We start from the raw sequence: 21,639 nt of genomic DNA, 5'->3' as shown, positions 1-21,639 counted from the left end.
AGGCCCTGCATTTGTTCTGCACAGCGCAAGCAAATTTAATAACATGCTTGCACTGTGTTTCCTTGCAACTTGTCTCTGGTGTCTCTATAAATGGATACCAGGAGACAAAAATGCCAGGAAAGAGTATTGTGCATGTGTTTGGAGCCTGCTTGTGGTATTGTGTGTGTGCAGAGTGAGCTGATTGTGGTGTGGTATTGTGTTATAAGGTCGGTTTTAGGCATGTTGTGTTTGTGGTGTAATGTAATGCATATGTGGCTAGGGGTTGTAGAGAATGTGTATAGGGGATGTAGCAAGAGTGTGCATGCAGGCTATAGTGTGTGTGTGTATAAGTGATGTAGTGTTTGTAGAGAGTGTGTGTTTAGGAGTGTAGTATGTGTTTGCTTACAAGGAATCTAGTGTGTGTGTGTGTGTGTGTATATATATATATATATATATAAATATGTTTGGAAGTATTGTGTATGTGTGTGGTGCAGTGTGTCGGGGGGGTTCTGTGTGTATGTGAGGGGTGTGAGGTGAGGGGTGTGAGGATGTGTGTGTGAGGTGTGATGTGTGTGAGGGTGCTGTGTGTTTGGGTGCTGTGTGTGATTGATTTGTGTGAGGGTGCTGTGTGATGTGTGTGTGAGTGGGTGCTGTGGATGATGTGTGTGTGAGAGTGCTGTGTGTGACGTGTGTGTGAGAGAGTGCTGTGTGTGATGTGTGTGTGTGAGAGTGCTGAGGATGATGTGTGTGAGTGCTGGGTGTGATGTGTGAGTGCTGGGTGTGATGTGTGTGAGTGCTGGGTGTGATGTGTGTGAGTGCTGAGTGTAATGTGTGTGAGAGTGCAGATGTGAGAGTGCTGTGGATGATGTGTGTGAGAGTGAGTGTGATGTGTGTGAGAGTGCTGAGTGTGATGTGTGTGAGAGTGCTGGGAATGATGTGTGTGAGAGTGCTGTGGGTGATGTGTGTGAGTGCAGATGTGAGAGTGCTGTGGATGATGTGTGTGAGAGTGCTGTGTGTGAGAGTGCTGTGGATGATGTGTGTGAGTGCTGAGTGTGATGTGTGTGAGAGTGCTGGGAATGATGTGTGTGAGAGTGCTGTGTGTGTGAGTGCTGAGTGTGATGTGTGTGAGAGTGCTGAGTGTGAGAGTGCTGTGGATGATGTGTGTGAGTGCAGAGTGTGATGTGTGTGAGAGTGCTGGGAATGATGTGTGTGAGAGTGCTGGGAATGATGTGTGTGAGAGTGCTGAGTGTGAGAGTGCTGTGGGTGATGTGTGTGAGAGTGCTGTGGATGATGTGTGTGAGAGTGCTGAGTGTGAGAGTGCTGTGTGTGTGAGTGCTGAGTGTGATGTGTGTGAGAGTGCTCTGTATACATGTTAGAAGGGATTGTGTGTGTGTGGGGGGTAAATAAAAACAAAAAAACCATAAGTAAGCATTATGTCCCCCCCTCCTTACCTTTTAGCCTGTGAGGGGGGGGACCGGCATGCAGGTGAGTGGGAGGGGGGGGACCGGCATGCAGGTGAGTGGGAGGGGGGGGACCGGCATGCAGGTGAGTGGGAGGGGGGGGACCGGCATGCAGGTGAGTGGGAGGGGGGGACCGGCATGCAGGTGAGTGGGATGGGGGGACCGGCATGCAGGTGAGTGGGACGGGGGACCGGCATGCAGGTGAGTGGGAGGGGGGGGACCGGCATGCAGGTGAGTGGGAGGGGGGGGGACCGGCATGCAGGTGAGTGGGAGGGGGGGGGACCGGCATGCAGGTGAGTGGGAGGGGGGGGACCGGCATGCAGGTGAGTGGGAGGGGGGGGACCGGCATGCAGGTGAGTGGGAGGGGGGGGACCGGCATGCAGGTGAGTGGGAGGGGGGGGACCGGCATGCAGGTGAGTGGGAGGGGGGGGACCGGCATGCAGGTGAGTGGGATGGGGGGACCGGCATGCAGGTGAGTGGGATGGGGGGACCGGCATGCAGGTGAGTGGGATGGGGGGACCGGCATGCAGGTGAGTGGGACGGGGGACCGGCATGCAGGTGAGTGGGAGGGGGGGGGACCGGCATGGTGCACCTTCCCTGGTGGTCCAGCGATGAGTGAACTCTAGCCTGCGGGCTAGAGTTCACTCTCGCGAGATCCGGTCGTTGCCATGGCAACGCTCCGGATCTCGCGAGAGGAACCCGGCGGAGCTGCAAGATAGAGCTTCGCCGGGTTCCTCTGCTGGCAGGCTGGCTCCCTCCTTCTCTCTCCCCGCCGGCGGCCGCCTTTGATAGAATGTGGGCCGGTGAGGGAGATCATTGATCTCCTCACCGGCCCTCCATGGAATACAGCGGGGCCGGCGCTCAGATAGTGCCGGCCCTGCATAGACCGGCAGGGGAGATCCTGGGACCTTCCCCTGCCGGCCTCGGCCCATGGCCACCGCGGCCCACCGGGCATTTGCCCGGTGTGCCCGATGGCCAGTCCGGGCCTGGTCGGCGCTATATAAATGCCAATAATATTAAAAATAATCCCATGACCAGGCTCTTCACAAGATGTTGTAGCAGTGGGGCTGAAATGGTGAGTCTGTTCTGTTCCACTTAAAATAACGTGAGTGAGAGCAGTCCTTAATATTGGAGAAATACGTTTAAATCTCAGATATATCTCTCCACCTGGATATCTGCACACAATCCTGACGTTATATATATAAAGTTTCATGGGCTGCTTTTTATTCCCAGTCCGGCCCTATATCAACATATAGAAAAAAAATGTTTTTTTGTTTGTTGTTGTTATGATTAGAAAAAAAGCATTTGTATAAGTTCAGAGTTGCTAATGAGCAGTGTAGACTGGGATAGATATAGACCATCTTATTGACGCCAATAAAATCTCTTACTTAACTCTTTTAGTGCCAGATGACAGCGTGGTTAAATGTTTCAGCAGAAATCCTATCAGTGTGTTGTTTCTTAGCAACAGAAATCTCTGAATGCCAATGTTTTGAATCATTTTATAAAACTGCATATTTCTGCTAAAGCTAATAATTAACCCGTTGTGACACACAGTCTTGTTAAGTAGGAAGATTGCTTACACTTCATAAATTATTTTACAGCAATACTCAAAAACAAATTAAAGGTACTTATCGGGATATTTATTGACATGGCATACATTAACCTATATATTTTGGTCTATATTGTACATTTCAGTTTTGAATTTACCACGGCTTACTATAATTGAAACAGTCCAAGTACCATAACCACTATAGCTGGCTGTAGGGGTTATTGTGAAAGGAGTGCCACGTAGCCCCTCCCAAATGTAAGTAGCCAAACATATTGACAATTTACCTGTGGTCCGTCAGAAACGGGTCAGTTCCTCCATTGAGAGCCGCAAACTCATACATGGAACTTCTGTTAGATCTCCTGAGCTAGGCCCTACAAAACAGGGCTAGCTCATTGGATTATAGCATAAGCTGATGACTCTCTGCCAATGAGTACTGCCACCTGCCGGCTAGCTCAGGGCAAAGAGCTTCTAGCTTACAATGGAGGAAGTGACTGGCACCTGGTGAACTCCAGGTAAGTTGTCAAACTGTTAACCTACTTACCTTGGGGGCTTTATAGCAGTCTTGGCACCACAACCAATACAGCATGCTTTAAAGGTTATGGTGCCTGGAGTGTTCTTTAAGTGAATAAACTTCTGGACCTTTACTTATTATGATACAAAAGCTAAGCTCCACAATGCTTATTGGAAACATTAATTTCTCCATAGGCTTAAAAATATCAAACCCACTGAAATAATTAAAAAGTACTCAGTGGTATGTCTTGGACGTTCTGAATGCCAGATATCTTTCCTACAAACGGAAATGAAATTTCTCCTTAACCCCTTAAGGACACATGACATGTGTGACATGTCATGATTCCCTTTTATTCCATGACATCAGTACGGTTAGAAGAGGAACTGTTACTTCAGAGAAAAATGCACATTCAAATACATAACTAAACATGAGCTTTTATGACTTTTTAGTTGTTTTTTTTTTTATTTGAATTTACATGAGATGTCAGGCATTGCTGGGCAGCTATTCATTTAAAATGTACAGCAAATTATTGGAGCTTTTCCAAGCAGATCCTCTTAAACTATGGTGGCACCAATGCCCCACCTGTTTTTCTGTGTCCAGAAAGCTATATATTTTTTAAATTGTATTAAAACCAACACCCAGTAAATGTCTTCGGAGCCCACAGGAGCCTTTTATAAGTCCTATATAAGTCACTGTGCATGTTTTGTGACCTAAACATTTAGGTTGTCTTATGTCCTTCAAGTACCCTCATTTCTCTCCCTGCCTCAGATTCCCCAAAAAATGTGAAATACAAAGGAAATCAGATTGACTGATTGCATGTGTCTATTAGACACACCTTTACCTTGTTTTGTCCTCTCTGTCAAATGCCTTCTCCCAGAGTTTGCACCATGATATTTTTGCCTGAATCTTCAGACTTCATCTAAATTCCTAGAAAGGTAAATGCTTTTCTACAACATAAACTGTGCCCATTTTAAATCAAGAGACTGAAACCATTTCAATATTTGACTTGGAGGGCTGAATTGGGAGCAACTATGGCAAATTGGATACTTGCAACTCTGGTTCCAGGAAGTTTGGATCATTTTAGATGTTTCCCAGTTGTGTTGTCTTTGTTTAACCCCTTAAGGACCAAACTTCTGGAATAAAAGGGGATCATGACGTGTCACACATGTCATGTGTCCTTAAGGGGTTAATGGTCCCAGTCCCACATTTCTCATTTTTTTTTTTGTTTTGTTTTGGTTCAGTTTTGTTCAATACTAAAGCATTAGATTATATTTAAAATAAAATAAGTAAGCAATGAACAGGTATATTTGCCACAAATTTACTTACTGTATAGTCTCCTGGTTTTCTTTCATTTTTTTTTTCTTTTCATATATAACTATTTCTTGTTTCAAAATAAAAGTTTAAAACAAACATGATGATGTGAATGCTGGTTAGTGGGTCACTTACCTGTAGGATCTTATCCCCAGGCTGGAGCAATCCCGATGCCGGTCCATCAAGCTGAACCCTAGTAACAAAGATACCCTATAAGAATTAACAGAGGTTAGGATTCTTTCACAAGTATGCTAGACCAGGGGTGTCAAGCCTTGCCACCTCCAGCTGCTGCAGGACCGCATTTTCAAGGACTTCAGTCCAGCAACAGCCGGAGGGCAAAGAATGGGAACCCCTGTGCTAGACTAAAGGTGTGAAGTGAAATTGTAGTGTGGCGGGATGGTGCCTCTGGACTTGCATCAGAAAAAAATGGTACAAATCAGATGAAAGAATGTGTTGTAAGGACAGCTGGTGGGATGTTACTGAAGATGTACAGCGAGCCATTATAGGGTTTTAAAGGCATGTTTTCCATTTCTGCTCTCCTTCGATCTTCTAATTAATTTCTGCACTGTAATATATGGATAACATAACTCCCAAGTGTCCCTATTTAGGAGTGGCAGTCCCTAATCCTTCTGTCCCTCTTTTCAATCCTCTTTTCTAGGAGCTCCATATTGTTAGTGTATCTGAGTGTATAATAGAGCTCCACAGCAATAATACTTACGGTAATGTGTCTTTAAAAGAACGCTATAATGTTAGGGATGTGTCCCTGTTCCTAGTGGTATTAGGCTCCCTCAGCACTGCCTAGCTCTACTCCCTGGGTGATGTCACTCAGATGACATAGAGGTGCATTGGGGAACTAATGCACATGCGGGTTGAGCAGCCACATGCATTCAAACTTTCCCATAGGAAAGCATTGAATCAATGCTTTCCTATGGGGCTTCTGTGTCTTATGGTTTGGTCAGTGCAGTGGAAGCACCTCGAGTCATACTGACAGACACTAGAGCAGGACAGAACCCTGCACTATAAACATTGCAGTCTTTCAAAAACTGGGACAGTGCACCCAGGCCAATTCATTGAGATCAAGTGGTCTGGGTGCCTATAGTGTTCCTTTAAACTACTATAAATGTGGTTAGAAATCAGTCTGTATAAATAAGATAAACTGGTTTGCGCTAAGTTTCATTTTATTGGCATAAAAGTAATCAGTTAGTCATTTAAAATTTATTGTAACAGTCCAGCCCTGGCCAGACCGCTGGTCAGACTCCTAAAATTAAAGTGTACCTCATTATCCATATACAATGTTGGGAGGTATGGGATAGTCACACACACTGCCTTGCAGATACACACAGTTTTATCCTGGGTTAGAAACACATGCTTACTGATGTACATACACAGAATGCTCATGATCCTCTAACTGTAAGATAACTAGAGACAGCATACACAGTTGTTATATATAGAATGGTTTGACGCTTGTTCATGCTGTTGTTTTGGGAGATGATTTTTTTTTTTGTTGTAAATACGATTTTTATTCATGATAACAAGGTTGAGCAATAACCATGGGACTCGCAGGTCCCCATCAGCGTAATACTTATCATATAACATGTACAACCTGTGCGGAAACAAAGTTATGCAACATTGAGTGTTTGTCCGAGCTTGCATGACCTTTGCTTAGTCTGATTCATGAAGGTCTTGTAACATTTGTAATTGCCATATGTGCATGTAGCGAGTGCGCCCTTTGTCAGGGATGAGCAGCTTCAAGACTCTCATTTCTATCAAAGCTTAATTTCTCCCATACCTCCCGATTCACCTGTGCAGGAGTAGTTATTCCCCCTTTCTCTCATATTTCTATCCCCTCTCTTTTTTTCTTTCCCTCTTCTCTCTTTCCCCCCCTCCCCCTCCCCCACCTCTATGTTAATGCAAATGGTTATACGGGCTCACAGGTCCACAATTTTGACGGACACGCAGGTCCCAAGTATTGTAAGTTAATTTAACTTTTGTAAAGACATTTCTCCTGGAAGATGAGTTTAGCCATTTATTTACGTAACTGACTGTTCCCCGTTTTGCTAGAGTTGTGTGTTCTAGTGTTTTTGGAGCTTGTGAGTGTTGAACGCGTTAGTACTTTGCGTCGTGCGTGGATCTGCTTGAGGTTGGTTTCTCAGTGTTCGTACTCTGCCCTACAGTCTATCTTTTGTCCCCCCCGTGGGAGTAAGTTGGCAAATATCTATGAAGTCGTGAGTGGGTTTGTGTTACGTGGAGCCGGATAGCTTCCTTGGTCGTTTGGGGTCTGTTGCGTTTGGGTCTCTGGGATATGTCACGTGTCGAGCTTGTCTCTGTTCCCTTACCCTATGTCTGGTGTGTTTCCAGTTATTGCGTCTAAGCGTACGTATCGTCTCGGGTTTTTACTGTTTGCGGTTGGGTGTTTATCGCTGTCGGAAGCTCCCTTCTGGGGTTGAATCTGATTCACTCAGGCTATATTGTTTTAGGTTTGCTCGTCTGTGTGAGAGTGTGTTATTTCATTTCCTAGCTTATGTTACATAAGTCTATTTATTTATAATTTGCCTGTGATAGTCTGTCTGTGTCTCCGTCCTCTCCCCTTCTCCGAATATGGGAGATGATTTACACAGTTACAATACTAATTGGAAAGGGGATTGAGATTACATTAAACAGCAGAGGGTAAGGGCATTCCCAGGTATTTTATGTCACACTGTCCAACACCAGTTTGTGGAGCCAAGGGGATTTATCAATTTATTTATTAGGTGAATTTCGGAGGAGTTGGGCTATGTTTAATTTGGCCCAGTACATTTAAATATTTGCCTGTTTCACAATGTTAGAAAATACAGATTTTTTTTATCTAAACCGGGCAGACCAAATTACCCTGATCTTTGTCAGACAAATCTGGAGTTTGACAGCCAATTTGAAGTATTGGCGAGTAGTGGCAGTCCTCTATCAACATATCTAAATATAGTAAAATTCCACAAACTGTGTGCTTCATATTATCTGAATATACTCTTTGACATAAATTGTGTTTGAGATGAAGCATTACTATTTCTTTAAGACATAGAACACGCATGGCTGTGATTGACAGATTCATTTCTCCAAACATTCTACATCTGCTACTGGAGTTTGCTGAAACTCTCAGAAGAATTAAATACTATTTAAAAATCAATTATCACTCCAGCAAGCCGACCTCCTACAGGTAAAAAGCTTCTTTTTGTTTTCTTTTTGTGCTTTTAGATCCAGGGAGACTCTTGGCAAACAGATCGACAACACCTTCCGGTAGTCAGCAAACACCATTCCTGATATCGCTGAAATTATTTTGCATCGAATGTGACAATAATTTTCACATTTAATGCCAATTATTTGTATATTCTGTAGGAGGGTGTGTGTAGCAAAAATAAGCGTATGAAACACGTTCAGGCGCAGGCACAGGTGTTCGACACACTTCAATTATCTGCATGGACTAAAACAGGTGTTTCTCAAGTGTCTTCTAGAAGTTAAACTCAGTCAATCAGCAAAGGACATTCTAAATCGGTCAATGTACCAGCTGGTATTCTGGTATAAGTCTTCTCTGATACATTCTGCACTCGTATGAAGAAATGAGAAAAACATGTACAACTGTGTTATTTTTTCCTCCTGTTCAGTGCTTGCAATAATTTGTCATTCAAATCTAAATGAACAAATATATAATAATATGATGTGGTAGTTAATGTGATGTAGAAAACACTGTGTGAGTGGTTTAAATTTTTTACGTTGTAATTTCCATATCCAACTATCCATCCCAAAATAAATATACCTATTCCCGGAAGGCCCCAAGTATGTTAGAGTGTACAAATTAGATGTCTAAAAACACATCATGAAGACTTCCCAGTGAGCTACAAAATGGAGAACAATGTAATGGGGGGAATGGTAATGATTGGTATAGGGTGGAAAGTACAAATAAATTGTATTTTTTTGCATGTAAAACTCTCAAATCTTCAGAAATATTTGCATGGCCAATAAAAGCCTGGAGATCATTAAGATTATAGATCACTAGTTGAAATACAATCGCACACTAGCACAGTCTCTGCACAATACCTGCCTGTTGCCTAACTTCCGCTAACAAACATCGCAACACACCTCTTGTTGTTTTTAATCACAACATACCTTCCGACATTTCAAATGGACAAATTAGGGGTGAGTGGGGCTGTGGCCAGGGGCGAGGGTGTTCTGAGAAATTTAGGTGACTTACTAATAACAATTTATGCAATTAACATGTAGATTAGAAAAAGAACAATGTATCTTATTTACACAGACTGATTTCTAAACCCATTTATTGTAGTTTCAAGACACATTACTGGGAGTATTATTGCTGTGGAGCTCTGTTATACACCCAGACACATTACTGGGAGTATTATTGCTGTGGAGCTCTGTTATACACTCAGACACATTACTGGGAGTATTATTGCTGTGGAGCTCTGTTATACACTCAGACACATCAACATTATGGAGCTCTTAGAAAAGATGGAAAGAGGGATTTGGGACTAAAATAGTCTTTACTGGGAGGTATTGAAGAGAGCACAAGCTCGGTATCCTATTGGTACAAATATCCCCCCGCCAGCCCTCCTCTGATCAATATGAAAGTATGGAAAGCACAAATCAGGCTATGCTTATAAAAAAAAAAAATATCCCCGACTTTAAACATCCCACTATGCACCCTTTAAAAATCCATAATAAGAGTGAATCTAAGCACCATATATACTTTGCCTTACTACAAAGTGCATGGTACCTAAAGCACCAACACAGCTGGAAAAAAACCGAAATCAATAAAGCACCTCGATTGTCACTATGGGTTTAAGCACACAGTATGCATAATAGGGAATGTCATCTCCCCACACCGGCTTTTCTGATATCGAAATATAGTTTGGTTCCTTAAATGATGAATGAGGCCGAATATAAACTCAGACATCCCAAGTCTCCTGGTAGTTACGGGAGACTCCCGCATATTAAATGCGGCTCCCTGATACCCGCAAGTCATACACAATATCCTGAAAATCACACACACAAACTGATGCGTGTGTGTGATTTCCATTATATTGTATAAGATTTGCGCCCCCTTACACCACCATATTACCCACTAATCAGGGGCCGGTTGGGTGCCGGCCCTTTAAGAGTCGGCTGAGCACTGTGAGGGAGGACTGGAGGGATGACGCAGCATGGAGGCAGGAGGGAGCATGGAGGTGCAGGAGAGGCTGGAGTGAGCTGCCTCTGCATGCTCACTCCCATCAGCCAGAACTCAAAGCAAGCCACCCTCCTGGAGACAGAGGTAAGCTAACAGGAGGGTGGCTGCAAATATATAAAGTATGACTTGTGTACGTGTCAGATTGTGTGTATGCCAGTATGTGTATGTGTCAGTGTGTATCTGAATTGGTGTATCTTTATGTGAGTGTGTGTGTCAGTGTGTGTATCTGAATGTGTGTGTCAGTGTGTGTATCTGTATGTCAGTATGTGTATTTAAGTGTATGTGCCAGTGTGTGTATGTGTATATGAGTGTATGTGCCTTTAAGTGTATCTGAATGTGCTAGTATGTTATCTGAGTGTATGTGCCATTGAGTGTATCTGTGTGTGTTTCAGTGAGTGTATCTGTGTGTGTTTCAGTGAGTGTACCTGTGTGTGTTTCAGTGTGTGTTTCTGTGTGTCAGTGTGTATGTGCCAGAGTGTGTGTATGCGCCATTGTGTGCATCTGTGTGTGTATATGCAGTGGTGTATCCTGGTTTTGTGCTGCCCTAGGCAGGACAAAACTCAGGCGCCCCCCCTCCCCCCGCGCCACCCCCACCCAACCTTTCCCCCCGCCCCGCATTCTAAATACACACACACACACTCGCTAACAGAAACACACACACACTAACAGACAAACACACTCACTCACTAGCAGACACAAACTAACATACACACACACTCACAGGCAAACACACACTAACAGACACACACACTAACAGACACACACACACTAACAGACACACACACACTAACAGACACACACACACACACTAACAGACACAAACACTAACAGACACAAACACTAACAGACACAGACACACACTAACAGACACAGACACACACTAACAGACACAGACACACACTAACAGACACAGACACACTAACAGACACACACACTAACAGACACAGACACACACTAACAGACACACACACTAACAGACACACACACTAACAGACACAGACACACACTAACAGACACACACTAACAGACACACACACTAACAGACACAGACACACACTCACCCACCCACATTAACCCTTTTTTAAAAATTTATTTTTAACACATTTTTTTTTTTTAACACATTTTTTTAATTTTTTTTTAACACTTTTTTTTAAAATTAATTTTTAACACATTTTTTTTTTTATTTAACCCCCCCCCCAGCCTCCTTACCTTTGGGAATGCTGGGAGGGGGGGTGTCTCTTCCTCCCTGGTGGTCCAGTGGCTGCTGGGTGATCGGGCGGCACTGCCTGGCGGGCGGCTGGCCGGCGAGGGAGCACTTCCCCTGAGCTGTCTGCTCAGCTCCCTCGCCAGCCTCAGAGTGAGGCTGGGAGCCGGAATATGACGTCATATTCCGGCTCCGCCTCCCAGCCTCACTCTGCGGCTGGCGAGGGAGCTGAGCAGACAGCTCAGGGGAAGTGCTCCCTCGCCGGCCGGCCGCCCGCCAGGCAGTGCCGCCCGATCGCCCAGCAGCCCGCCGGCATGTCTGTTAGCCGCGAGGCTAACAAGACATTTGCCTTGGGCATTTGGGGGCGGCTTTTTTTGCCGCCCCCTGGAAAATGCCGCCCAAGGCAAATGCCTTGTTTGCCTCGCGGCTAATACGCCCCTGTGTATATGCCTGTACATGTATCTGTGTGTTAAGGTGTTTGTGTGTCTGTGGTACCTGTGTGTTGTGGGGGGGAGCACGTGTGGGGGTGGCGCAGTAGCTTGTGAAGCCACCTCCCAGAGATGCATTTTTGCATGTTGGGATGTCTGTAAACTGATAAATAATGTGATAACTGGAATAAATTATGTATGTCATAAACTCCTTACTGGACAGGGATTATGAGTTAAAATATGTCCCCATTCTGATTGCAGCGTGTCTTTGCAGTGCAGCAGGGGTCTGACTGTGCACCAAAGGACACCTTAAATTTATGTAACTTTTTATTTTTAAACTTGATTGTTTTTGTCAATACTTTGAATGCATTATCTATGTAAGTGTAACACGTATTTCACGTGTGCAATAATGTGTCATGGGAATCTACTTCACATCACGCATGATGATGCCTGTTCCCATTAGCTGTGGCGATTTGATGGTGGGAATAGGGGGATGGAGATTCCTAGTAGTCTTTAGTTTGTCTCTAGTAGTCTTTTTATTGCATTGTGATTCCAAAAAATTCCAACACAGTGAAAAGAGATTCTGTCATCAGTCAGAGCTGCTTTAAGCAAGACAGTGTGTATCTAATCTATCTCTATGTTGCCACAATATAAAAAATGTAAGATCCCAATGTTGCTTTCACCATGTTGGGGGACGTTATTTGACTATGCACTCCTCACTTCCAGTGGAAGAGCAAACGCAGCTGAAAATGGTGAAACAAAATCAACTCCAGACTGATCTGTAATTTGTAACATTAATGTTATATGATTAGATTTCCTTGATCCCAGCTTTAGACAGATTCTGTTACAGTTTTAGGAGTGAAAGGCATTTTATCCTGTCATTTTTTGTTCAAATTCATTCATTTTCTGAGCTTGTGCTGTTTGGTCTCAGCGGAAATCAAAATATGTCATCCGATTGCTAGTTTGCGTGACTTTGACAGTCTCCCTCGCTGCCCTTGAGCTGGTGAAGACGTGGTCTGGATATGATTTTTTTTTAATTTTAATAAATTAGTATTTCCGGGGGACGGGGCCTAGCTCACAAGCTGACCAGGCTTGCTTCATATGAGCTCCTGCTAGAATGTACTATATTTCAGCAAACACAACAAAAACATGGGCATCAGGGCCAAGCATAGAAGACACCTTTAACAGAAGGGACACAAAGGGTCCCAAAATAATGACATTTGCAAGATTATCACACTATCTGGCCCTGAGGCCTACCAGGATTGCAGGCCCGTTAGCAGGGAGAGGCGGACAATCTCCAGTTTCGGTCAGAGCCTACTGAAGTGAATCTAATAGAGCCCCATTACCTCCCCCCTTTGGACCGGTGGGGGTTATCCCGGACCCCACTGGGAACACTAAATACTCTGCAGTGGCAAGCACAATATCAACTGCGTGGCGAATCAAAGATGGCAGCTGCGCTAAAACCCACACTGAGTCAAGCAGACCCTGAGAGCCTAGGGTAAAAAGCTTTGAGGCCAGATTTGACAAGCTGTGCCAAGACTTCTGGACTCCTATGGCATGTCACTTGGCAACTCCAGCCTCACCGGTCCCACCGCAGACTCTAGCAGCAGCTCCAGCTCACTGTCCCTCCTTTGGGCTGGCTGCCTGGGTAGGGCCGCAACCACCCAGACCTCCATACACCCGTGGGGTGCGCCAAGTTCCACACAGACGCAAAGCTGCAAAGCGGACGCCACACCAGATGCTGAAGAAGGGCGTGCAACAACATGCTGCCACCATCTCGGCAGGCGGTTCGGATTCCCGCAGATGCTTACCTGGATCTCGTGCCTTGAGGAGAGGATCTCCACATCACTACCTGATATCCAGGAAGGGTGGGAGCACATGGGAGGGCTGCCTGGTGAGCCCCTCCAGAGACTTTGACATAGGTCCACAGAGCTCTTGTAAGCTGACCGGGGGCTGAGGGGGCGGCTTGTGGTGGACTTGCCAGTATGCAGGGACTCAGCTTCATACACACCAAGACAAGCCGGAGGTGGGAGTGGATTGAGGGGCCAGTATGTAAAGCTAGATGCTCATGTATTTTAAATAGTTTTTCTTTACATCTTTGAATAAGCTGTAGCCCTCAAGTGACTTCCCTAAACAATCTTTATAATTTAAGAGTGGACCCCAGTGGTTTTATTTTACCTTCTATCTACTTATAAGCATGTTAATAATTTTCAAGTTTAATCTTAGTGGAATCTACAACAGTGCATGGATCATAGTTTATCACAGAGTTCATGATTTTAGCTGCACCTTTATCATTATAAACAAAAAGTGCAATTTATCATATGTGTTATCTGAAGGATGTTTTCCTGTACTCTGATTGACACCCTACCACTTTTGCAAATATCCATGATGTATATGTGCACGTAAAAAAAAAAAATGAGTTTTTCCAAATGAAGATTTGTACCATTTTAATATCATGCTGCTTTACTGGTAATGAAGTGCATATAGATCACCTTCAGTTGAGTATCATCATAAATCAAGTTGGTGGAAAGCGAATTTTTAGAGTATAATGCTTCTTGTTATTGGCCAATTCTAACTTTTTGAAGAACAAAAAAAAAGTCCTGTATGCTATATTTTCATGACGAGACTAATAGGGGATTAAAATTAGTTGGACATGAGTTACATCTTTATCTGCCATGAAAAGATTGAAAAGAAATTAGAGAGAAAAAAAATAGAAAACAAATTATAAATTAAAAATGAAAGACTTGAAAATATATTTTTATACATTTCAAAACCTAGGGATGTGCTTTTTTTTTTTTTTTTATAAATTATCCACATATACAGATAGAGCAATGTATTGAGTCTTGATGGTAAATAAAGCCTTTCTGTAATATTTAAGTATCACCTTTATTTACAATAAGGAAATTAAGAAATTATATAGCTCCAATTTCAAATTCAGGCACTTACAGTCATTACAACATTTGGTTTTAGCTTTGGACCGCGTTAAGTCATAGCTAGCTTGAACACTGATGAAGATCTTGTACTTGGTCAAAATGTTGTCACGTTTGTAATAGCCTGAAGAACGGATATCAAACTTCTTGTAATTTGAGAGTGACAAAGCAGAACAGACGATGCTAAACACAATGAACTCACTTTATCTGACGGCTTGAATGGATTTCCTTGACCGCTCAGACCCCCACTGATGCTGAAACCTAGACCCGGGTTTTTCTCTATTCTCACGCAGTACTGTGTTAGAAATTAAGAACAAAAAAAAAAAGAAGGTAGAAACTGAAACAAAAACAAAGACCACCTAAACTTAAATTTTTCATTTAGTTGGAATCCACACAAAGTGAAATTCATTGGATTTTAGCCATTGTGAAATGTATTGTTTCTATCAACTGTGAAATGCGTTGGAACATATACATTAATGTAAAAGGTGTCTAGTACGCTAAAAGGTTTAAAATGTACACGGACCAAAAATGCCACATCTCAAACTCAATTACCTTTCCCAAGACCAGAGAGTAACAGGTGGGATCAAATATAAATACTAACAGCACATCATGCAACTTGAGTCAATTAGTAACCATGGTAATAAAATAAAAAAGAATCATCAAGTGATCAATTAGCATTATCAAAACAAGCAGATTAATTTGCCACAGGATGATACATGGTACAATTAATTAGATTCTACATATTGCACAAGGAGTGTATTGTACGTCATAAATATATTCAACACTAATTAATCGATACAGTAAATAGTTAACATCACTATCTATAAACTAAAACATATTGTAAGAACTATACTATCTGTAATCACACACTGTATAGAATCTCACCTTCAGTGTGAGAACCACCTTACGAAAACAGTGCTACTCGCTAATTAAGTTATATTTTTGCACATATCACATGGACTAAAAAAAATAAAAATAAATCCGGGTTATTCAGTAACGTGAGAATTCAAAGTGAATTTAAAATAATTTAAGACCAGAATGGCTGAAATGAAACCAAAACTGACTTGGGGAACATTTCCAATTCGGCTATTTTTTGCCTAAATTTTTAAATTAACTTTGAATTCCCAGCAATTGATTATCACTTTAGCTAATACCTCTGCCATACTTTTTTTTTTCTTTTTTCTGTTATTTATCAAAATAATAATTAAACATTTGAAGGTTACTGTCTGTCTCATGGCAACTGCCCAAATAAGTGTTTAATATAAACACAGTGCACATAAACAGTACCAACTAAACTGCTGATTTGCAAACTGTTTTCTCCATTACGTTCAATCAGCCTTTAGGCTAAAGTCTGCTGAGCATGATGGGAAATGTAGTTCCACTTCCAAATATCTGTAGTACAAACGTTAGCCTTCAATAAAGTAGAAGGTTTTGGAGCATAGATTGATGAATTTAATGACCGGATTAGTTTCTTATTTAAGTTTTTCATGTCCAACAGAAAAACAGCCATATGCCACAAAACATAAACAGACTTCTGTGTTTCTGCTTCATAAACAAAGCATCAGGTGTTTAATGTTCCCAACATCTGTTGTGCACGGAAAGAGATGCAGTAATTTGCTCGATGGCAGACTTGGGGTTAGTCTTCCATAAATTTAATATGGATTAAGAAATGATTTCTCCTCTAACAAAAACAGCCACATACATCAAAAGCAGCCCTCGTTAGAAAGGACGGACACTCTGAGACCCAAACACAAACGGAACGGCAGCTACTTAGGGGTACATTTTATAATTGTTATAATACATATTTAGAGGTGCCTTTACTATAAGCACCATCTAATATTTTTGCTAGTCCCTCAGAAACCAAATCGCTTTGGATCTAGTCTAGAGGAGATGTTCCTCTTTCAAGAAGCTCAGAATGTATCACATGTTTGAGTAGAACACAGTGTTCCACTCCTCTACCTTCATGAACATGTGTTAATAATATACCCCCCATTATGGATTACCTTTTTTTTTTATTATTACATCTAGTCAGAGCCCCCATTAGACAGGAAAGGTGTTACGTCTGAATGACTGTCTCACACACAGAGCAATTCCAAGTCATGTAATATTCACACCCACATTAAAGAATGGTCTACATTCTGTTAGAGTATTAGATTTTAGGACTCTACATTTGCTTCTTCCCCTCCCGCGACTAAGTTCTTTGTTCATGTATCCATTCATGCGGCTCCTTACCTGCTCAGGATACCCATCCATGCTTCTCTGCCCTTTTGTTTGGATCAAACAGCGGCCAGACTGAGGTCCTCTTTGTGCAGACGGGATCTGAATGGGCAGCGGAGACTGGTACTGCTGGATTGTGACTTTATTCATCCCGGTGTCATAGTGTTGCTGTTCCCTGGATCTGTGCTGTAGGCTTTGGGATCCCATTAACGTCTGAATATGGCTACCAGCCTGTGGGTAATGTAACCCGTTAGGCAAAGCTTCAGGAAGCTGAAAAGAAGCAATTGTTACACCTTACACGTTCAACTAGAAGAGAACCTCTTGTCCGTCTGAGGTTTGACCCTTATGTGGCATCTGCCGAATTCTGATGTCATGAGGAGCAGGCTCTCTCCTTAGTACTATGATACACCATGGAGAGCAGTGATTGCCATTGTGTGCGTAGGAAAAGGAATTGTCAATCTGTGTAGAATATTTAGTATACTGAGCTTATTAAAAGACTAATAAACAGGGCATTTAAAAACTGCTCTGCTTGCATTTTTAAAATGTCCATCATGTTCTGTAATCTGTAACATACCAATCCATGATGGCTTGTTTAAATAAAGCTTCTAGCAAAAGTAGGGGGGGGCTGATGGGAACACAACTTTTGAACTTCAGAAACTTCTTATATCCTGGACTGCTCAAGCATACAATTAAACAATGCTGGCAGTATTATGCCTTGATAAAGGCAACCAGGAGGTGCCGAAACGTTGGGGGGTTACTTTTTGTGTCCTGTTTCTGCCCTGTTAGGCTTGTGAAAACTTTTGGTAATTATCATTGATTTTTTTTAATTTTTTTTTTGTGCCTAATTTTGTCACTTTAATTATAATTGTTTGTTTTTGCCTGTATCTGATATTGGCTTATTAAACCAGGTTAAGTGACTATTGTGGCTTTTTTTGGTGTGCATTCTCTTTCTTGTTAGGGCAAGGAAGTCCCCAGCGTAATACCATATGCATTGGTTGCCTGGAACAATTATTAAGCATGGATAAACCTACTTATGATCCAGCCTATTCCCACATCCTGTAGACATCAGGATATTGGTTAGCTCCTGCCACAACTATAATACTAATCAGTAAGATAAGGGTGTTCATTTATATCAACACTAGCCAGGAGATGCTGTACTAGGACTTAAAGGGCAACTTTTACCTCAAAACTATTTTTTTAAATATAATAATCCTTTCATAAAGTTTTGAAAGAAAATAATTTTGTTTTTAAATGAAGTATATGTAAAAAAACAAATGAGAAAAACTCATCCCTACTTTTAATACATGACAGGATTCTTAGCCATATACACACATCTTGGGTCAGACGGTGTTCGAAAACCAGCAGTTAGTCTCTATGGTCTTTCCTGCTTCACTCCATGTACAGATGCAGGAATGACCATAGAGACTAAGTGCCTAACTGTGCTGAGGAAACGTTGCACTACATGGTGTGTACCCCAGCTTAAAGGACAACTGTAACCTCAAAGATATTCTTCAATACAATATTCCATTCATCGCGTATTGAAAGGAAATAGATTATTTGTTTAAAAAGTATATGTAAAAAATGAGAAACACATCCCTACTCTTAATAGCATTTTTCATCCATTTACATACACCGTGGGTCAGACAATGTTGAATTTGACAATTAGTTGGTCCTTATGATGTACTGTGCAGGGAGTGAAGCAGAGAAGACCATAGAGACTGTCGGTTTTCAAGCACTGTCCGACCCAAGGCGTATGTATATGGCTGAAGGATCCTGTCCTATACTAAAGGTAGAGATGAGTTTTTCTAATTTTGTTTGACATGTACGGTACTTCATTTAACAAAAAATCTAAATCTTTTCAATAATGGATGAAAGGATTATTATATTAAAATAGTTTTGAGGAGACAGTCTTTTAAGAATGGAGTAGAATAGTCTGATTATCAACCCACGAGGGTTTATTCACTAAATAATGAGTTGCAGCTACAACGGATTCGCAAATTGTAAACTACAATAGTTAAGATGGAAATGTTCTGTAGTTCCAAGATGTTTTCTATTTTGACCTAAAAATTCAGTTGCGAGTGTTCCATATTTCACAGTTTACTCAGGTCAGCATTAAAAAAAACCTGCTTTTCTTCAAATTTACTGTTATCGTTTTCCTTCTAGGGATAGTTACATCAGATATAATAAAATTTTATTATTAATTAATTGTTTTATTATTTCAATATTTTAAATCATTTATATTTAATAACGCCTATTTACAATCCATCCTTTACAATAATAAACCATGTCAAATGTTTCACAATTTGTCCTTATATACCAGTATTTCCCCAGTAAATATTCATGTATTATGCACGAAAATATACTTGGATTGAATGAAAAATATGTCTTCACAGTCTGAAAAGATTAAACTGTTGGACTTATATATATATTAAATCTATATTGCCCCATGTCCTACCTTCTTAGTGATATTTTCTGGTGGTACATCTCTACGACCCAAAGGGTATGGATTCCACTGACCCAAAGACATGTCTTCATGCCCGTTATCTATGATGTTGCTCTGCTGTGAAGGCGTCTACATTGTTTAAATTAAAAATATATATATTAATATTTTCCATCTTTAAGAAATTAAAAGCCATATCCAATAAAGTGCAAAATCCCTAAGTTGGCTGAGACACCACAAATAATAGTACATAAATATAGTATATATTAAAGACATTTTTAAATGCTTAACTAATACCATTTTATTACACTCCTATTGCAGGCGGATACAATATGGAAAAGCACAAATTCAAGTAATTTAAAAAAAAAAAAATTCTGAAAAAGGGAAAACATTTCTCTTTCATTCCAATTTGCCTACAGAACAGTAAATCTTCCAATTTACATTTTAGGTAGCAGTAAGCAAAAATACTAACTACGGTAGGTTATTCACTAAAGAAAGAATTGCCAGGAATTCAAATTACATTTAGAAATGTAGGCCAAAATAAGTCAATTGGAAACATTTTCCCAGTGTTTTCAGTTTGGCTACTTTGGCCGTAAATTAGTAATTTCCTTCACTTTGAATTCCAAGCAGTCCTCACTTTAGCGAATAACCCAAATACAGTATGTATTCTCCCCAACAGGTCAAAACTCTATTTTAAGAAAAAAAATGTAAACGAGAACTTTAAACAAGCTAAAGTGTGCAAATAGATAGGGTCTCGGTTTAAAAATGGCCAGGTCTGTATGGTTGCTCGCTCCCTCGCCATTGGCCACCTCAAGGATCTGAAACTCATTACAGATTGCACACCTCCTCAATCTTTTCTCTTTCAGATGTTGAGACAGATACTAGCAAGCTATGTTGAGAAATTAAAACCTACAATTTTACTTTTACCCATTTTTATTAGTCTTCCTTTTTTACTTGCGCATTATGAATTATTCAGAACCACTGTATAATTTTTCCATGAATCCAAGATTCCTTCTACAAAACGGTAAAATATTAATTCTGATCATGCAATATTTAATGAACATGTTGTTTTTATTAATTAAGAGTTTCTTTTAAGAAGATTAAAACACAGCTGCAGGATCCAAATCTATTTCCCTTGAGACAATAACGTCTAAATTTAGCACTCGATCTGGCAGGCTTGATTATCGTTGAAGAATATTGCTTTCTAACACATATCTAATAAAATGAATGGCTTATATTCAATCTTAGAGCAGTAGGTGACTCATTGATTTGAGAACAAACAATGAAACTGTAGAATTTATTTGGTAACTCGACCAGTGGACGTACAGTCTGTGAAGTCTGTGCCAAATTTGTTGCCGAGATAATCAGATCAAGAAACATCCTTAATTTTGCAGCAGTGAAATAAATGAATGTTTCCCTAATTACTATAATGTTTGAACATAGGTTAGAAAAAGTGCAAAAAATTGAATTAATCTTGTATCTAGCTGCGATGCCTTTATAATATGCTCCCTACAGTGACACTAAATTAAGTCCCTGCTCAGCTCATCTCCTGTTCCAGTAAAGGTAAAAGATTTTGATTTGCAAGATCGGAGTGCTAGTCATTGAATAATGCATGTATTAATTAGGAGAAACCGCTCGTCTCAGTCATGTGCTGATGGCAAAACACAGTAAGAATAATCAAGCAAGCAATGACAAAGCGATAATAATGAGATTATGCCATAAATTACACCAATAACACATGCTTTCTTCATCAGCTGTGTGTTCTGTAACAGGCTTTAAATTATTTTGTGCGGCGTTATACAATTAGCGCATTATATATGACCGCCACATTTTAATGTTCATTTTTCCGACCTTCTACTAGTTTCTGTCGCCGGAAACGTGCGTGTGCTCTTTCTAATTCTTATAATTTTCTAAGTCTTTGATATTTATTGTTTTTTGGAAATTCTCCTTTTGCTTTCTGCATATTAACCGCTTAGGGGTTGATCTACTAAACCAGACTTCTGGAGAACTGACAAGTATTGTAAATTTTAGTCCAAAATATTTCAGCTGTTAAAATACCAGCATTGGAGATTTATTTTCTAATTTGGCTTTTTGAATTCTCCAGCATTCCAAATGTAGAGTGCTAACCAGTTAATGGTATATAATAAGTCCGACTAGGCTCAAAAGAGACTTAAAGGGACAATTTGTGCCATAGATCACCTCTAATGTCCCTATTTTTCAACACACATGCACACACTACTCTTAACTTGTGAAGAGGACATAGTTTCCACTAGACAAGTGTTTCCCAAACCAGTCCATGTCCAACCAACTGTCTAAGTCAGGCTTCCCCAAACTCCGGCCCTCCAGATGTTGCTAAACTCCCATGATTCTATGAATGAAATAGAGAGGCCTTAGGCCT

General features: G+C 41.1%; 1 protein-coding gene across 1 annotated transcript in view; it reads right to left on the bottom strand.

Moving 5' to 3' along the window:
• LRRC7 (leucine rich repeat containing 7) overlaps positions 1–21,639 on the bottom strand; it is a 345,057-nt gene that overhangs the window by 26,569 nt on the left and 296,849 nt on the right. The window contains exons 23-26 of the mRNA XM_063427909.1: positions 19,257–19,373; positions 16,817–17,071; positions 14,787–14,879; positions 4,946–5,020 (exon numbers count right to left, since the gene is read on the bottom strand). Coding sequence (XP_063283979.1) covers positions 4,946–5,020; positions 14,787–14,879; positions 16,817–17,071; positions 19,257–19,373 — 540 coding nt within the window. The remainder of the gene's footprint in view (positions 1–4,945; positions 5,021–14,786; positions 14,880–16,816; positions 17,072–19,256; positions 19,374–21,639) is intronic.

Source organism: Pelobates fuscus, chromosome 7 (assembly GCF_036172605.1).
Source record: "Pelobates fuscus isolate aPelFus1 chromosome 7, aPelFus1.pri, whole genome shotgun sequence".
Classification (NCBI taxonomy): domain Eukaryota; kingdom Metazoa; phylum Chordata; class Amphibia; order Anura; family Pelobatidae; genus Pelobates; species Pelobates fuscus.
Note: the sequence above shows the minus strand (reverse complement) of the source record. Positions and strands in the feature narration are given on the sequence as shown.